Source organism: Tarenaya hassleriana, unplaced genomic scaffold (assembly GCF_000463585.1).
Source record: "Tarenaya hassleriana unplaced genomic scaffold, ASM46358v1 Cleome28, whole genome shotgun sequence".
Lineage (NCBI taxonomy): Eukaryota > Viridiplantae > Streptophyta > Magnoliopsida > Brassicales > Cleomaceae > Tarenaya > Tarenaya hassleriana.
The window spans coordinates 2,183,074-2,185,560 of NW_010966021.1; the positions used below are offsets into that span (position 1 = coordinate 2,183,074).

Consider the following 2,487-nt stretch of genomic DNA (forward strand, 5'->3'; position numbering starts at 1 on the left):
CATCTTTCACTTGTCTCCTTTGACCTTTTCAGTGACGCCGTCAACTTTCTCTTTCTCTCTCTTTCTCTCTCTTTTTATTTAAATAAACAAATAAATTAACTTAAATTACGGCTAACGACTATGACTGAACTAATTATGTTTCTTTAAAGTAATGATTATCGTCGGTAAAATGAACCAAAAGAAAAGTGTTCGTTATTCATTTATTTTTTTTAAATATTTTTATTTTTTATACTTCCAAAATATCACCCATTAATATTTAAAAAAAATACTTAAAAATTTATAAACTTGTAATTTTGTGTAATATTAATTTTTAAATTTGAAGATGTATCTATTTATTTCTGAATTTATATTTTTGAATATAACAATTATTGAACTTGTATTTTTGAATATAATAATTCCTAAATTTATATTTTTAAATATACTAATTTCTAAACTTTACTTTGGGTATGAACGATTATACAAATGTTAAATAAGTTTAAGAATTACTGTGTTAAAAAATATAAGTTCGAAAATAAATAGGGATATCTATAAATTTATAAATTAATATTATATCAAATTACAAGTGAAAAAATTTTAAAATATTTTTTTTAATATTTATTTAACTCAACAATTTTTACCGCTGTTTATGACTTTCCATAGTGTCAACCTCGCTATCCTGTTTGCTTAGATCAAATTTACAACACTGCTTTCATGTGTGCGTATGTTCGACATCCAATACGAGAATGGTGGAGCATCAAGGCCCGTTTTTAGGCCCATATTGGTTGTATTATAATGGGCTTTGTGTTATAACTTATATCAATGTTCGTTTTAAGAGGCCCAAATTAAATAAACCTTGAAATATCTCTGTGGTCTGCCTATAAATTAAAAATCCAAGTATATTATTAAACAGGATGATAATTCCCAAAAAATGAGGATTCTCTTTCGTTTAGATTATTAAATATGTAATCATAATTACAAAACTATATATATCGTTTCTTTTAATAGCTTTGGATTTTGAGGGCTCTCTCTACTATAGTTTTGATCTCTATGTATATTATACATTAGCTTCTCTTTTCGTCGTGTTGCACATCGCGTTGTATATTATAACATTAAAGTCCATATATATATATATATAAAAACTAAAACTAGTCATTTGAAAACTAGTGATGTTGCTCTTGGGGCCCCGATCACCAGTTCGAATCTAGCTGCTGGGGAGGGAGTCTCGGTTGGGAGGGTGTTGCTCTCTGGGCCCCTGTCACCGGGCCTCTAAAGGCTGCTTCCGGGTCTGAGGGGATGTAGGTTGGGTCGAAGGGTCCAGGTGAACCTCTCGGTTATCAATCAAAAAAAAAAAAAAATAGTGATGTTCATATGAAAAGTTGCATGATATTACTCTTTAATTTCTTTGACGATGCTCGTGTTCCGTACAATCAATGAATTCCTTGCACGATTTCGTCATTAAGTCTCTCTCCATATATATATATATGTATGTATATCTTCGGACAGAAACATAGTATTGTGACAAAGACAATGGAAACTGAAAAGAGCAACCCGCCGGAGCAGAGCTCTGTCTCCGCTGCCACGTCATCACCGGTGGCAATCTCCGGGCGTGGAAAGGCGGATATTCTCTTCTCTCTGCTGAGAATAAACCCTTTTGCTAACCTAGCGATGGATGACTTCAACATAGAGAAAACGGCGTCGTTTACCGTTTTCAGCGGCCGACACGATCTCTACTCGTTCCCTGACTCAGCGGAGGAGGCCGTCACCCGAGTCAAGAAGAACGTCAAGCTCTTCATCGGTTACTACATCCTTCTCTTCTACGTCTTCTTCCTTATCTCTCTGTGAGCGTTCTTCTTCACAAACAGTTCAATTTTCTTCTTCACAAATGGTTATCTCAGATTAGGTTTAATTTTTTATTTAGGGAAAATTTTCTTTAAATATAGAAAGAAGAAAATGATAAACGAACCCTCTAATCAAATAACCTACTAAACCGATATTACTGGTCAGATATTTCAACATTCTTCTAATTAATATATCTATTCTAATCAAAGGCCTTCACGTTGCTATATATATATATATATATCGACAACTTACGTAAATATGTAAAATATCATTGTAATATTCTCTTTCATCTATGTGATAATGTATTCGAATAATAATAATTTTTAGTTTAATTTTTGGAGATATGTAGGCATAATAACCCGGTGGCTTTCCTGACTCTAACGGCGGTTTTTCCGGTGAGAGAATATTTGAACAATTTTTGCATCAGAAGAGGACTTAATCCTTATCGGAGGTTTCGTCGTGATCTCTCCATCCTTGTGAGCTCCGGTAAGATTTAATGTATAAATACGTATTCTGATCACTATATATATATATATATTATGTACGTAAATATTTTTGTCTGTGGTAATCTTTTGAAGCAACGACCGCTATCCTGATAAGTTATGGTGCTGTTCTTCCTTTCTTCTCTTCTCTTGTCGCTGCTTACATTGGTGATTTCCCTCTCTTTCC

At 33.0% G+C, this 2,487-nt stretch overlaps 1 protein-coding gene across 1 annotated transcript; it reads left to right on the forward strand.

The window, feature by feature from the left end:
• Positions 1–1,506: 1,506 nt before the first annotated feature.
• Positions 1,507–1,821, forward strand: LOC104818140 (PRA1 family protein H-like). Its single transcript, XM_010547596.1, has one exon. It carries the CDS (start codon positions 1,507–1,509, stop codon positions 1,819–1,821), a length of 315 nt encoding a protein of 104 aa, XP_010545898.1.
• The last annotated feature ends 666 nt before the right edge of the window (positions 1,822–2,487 follow it).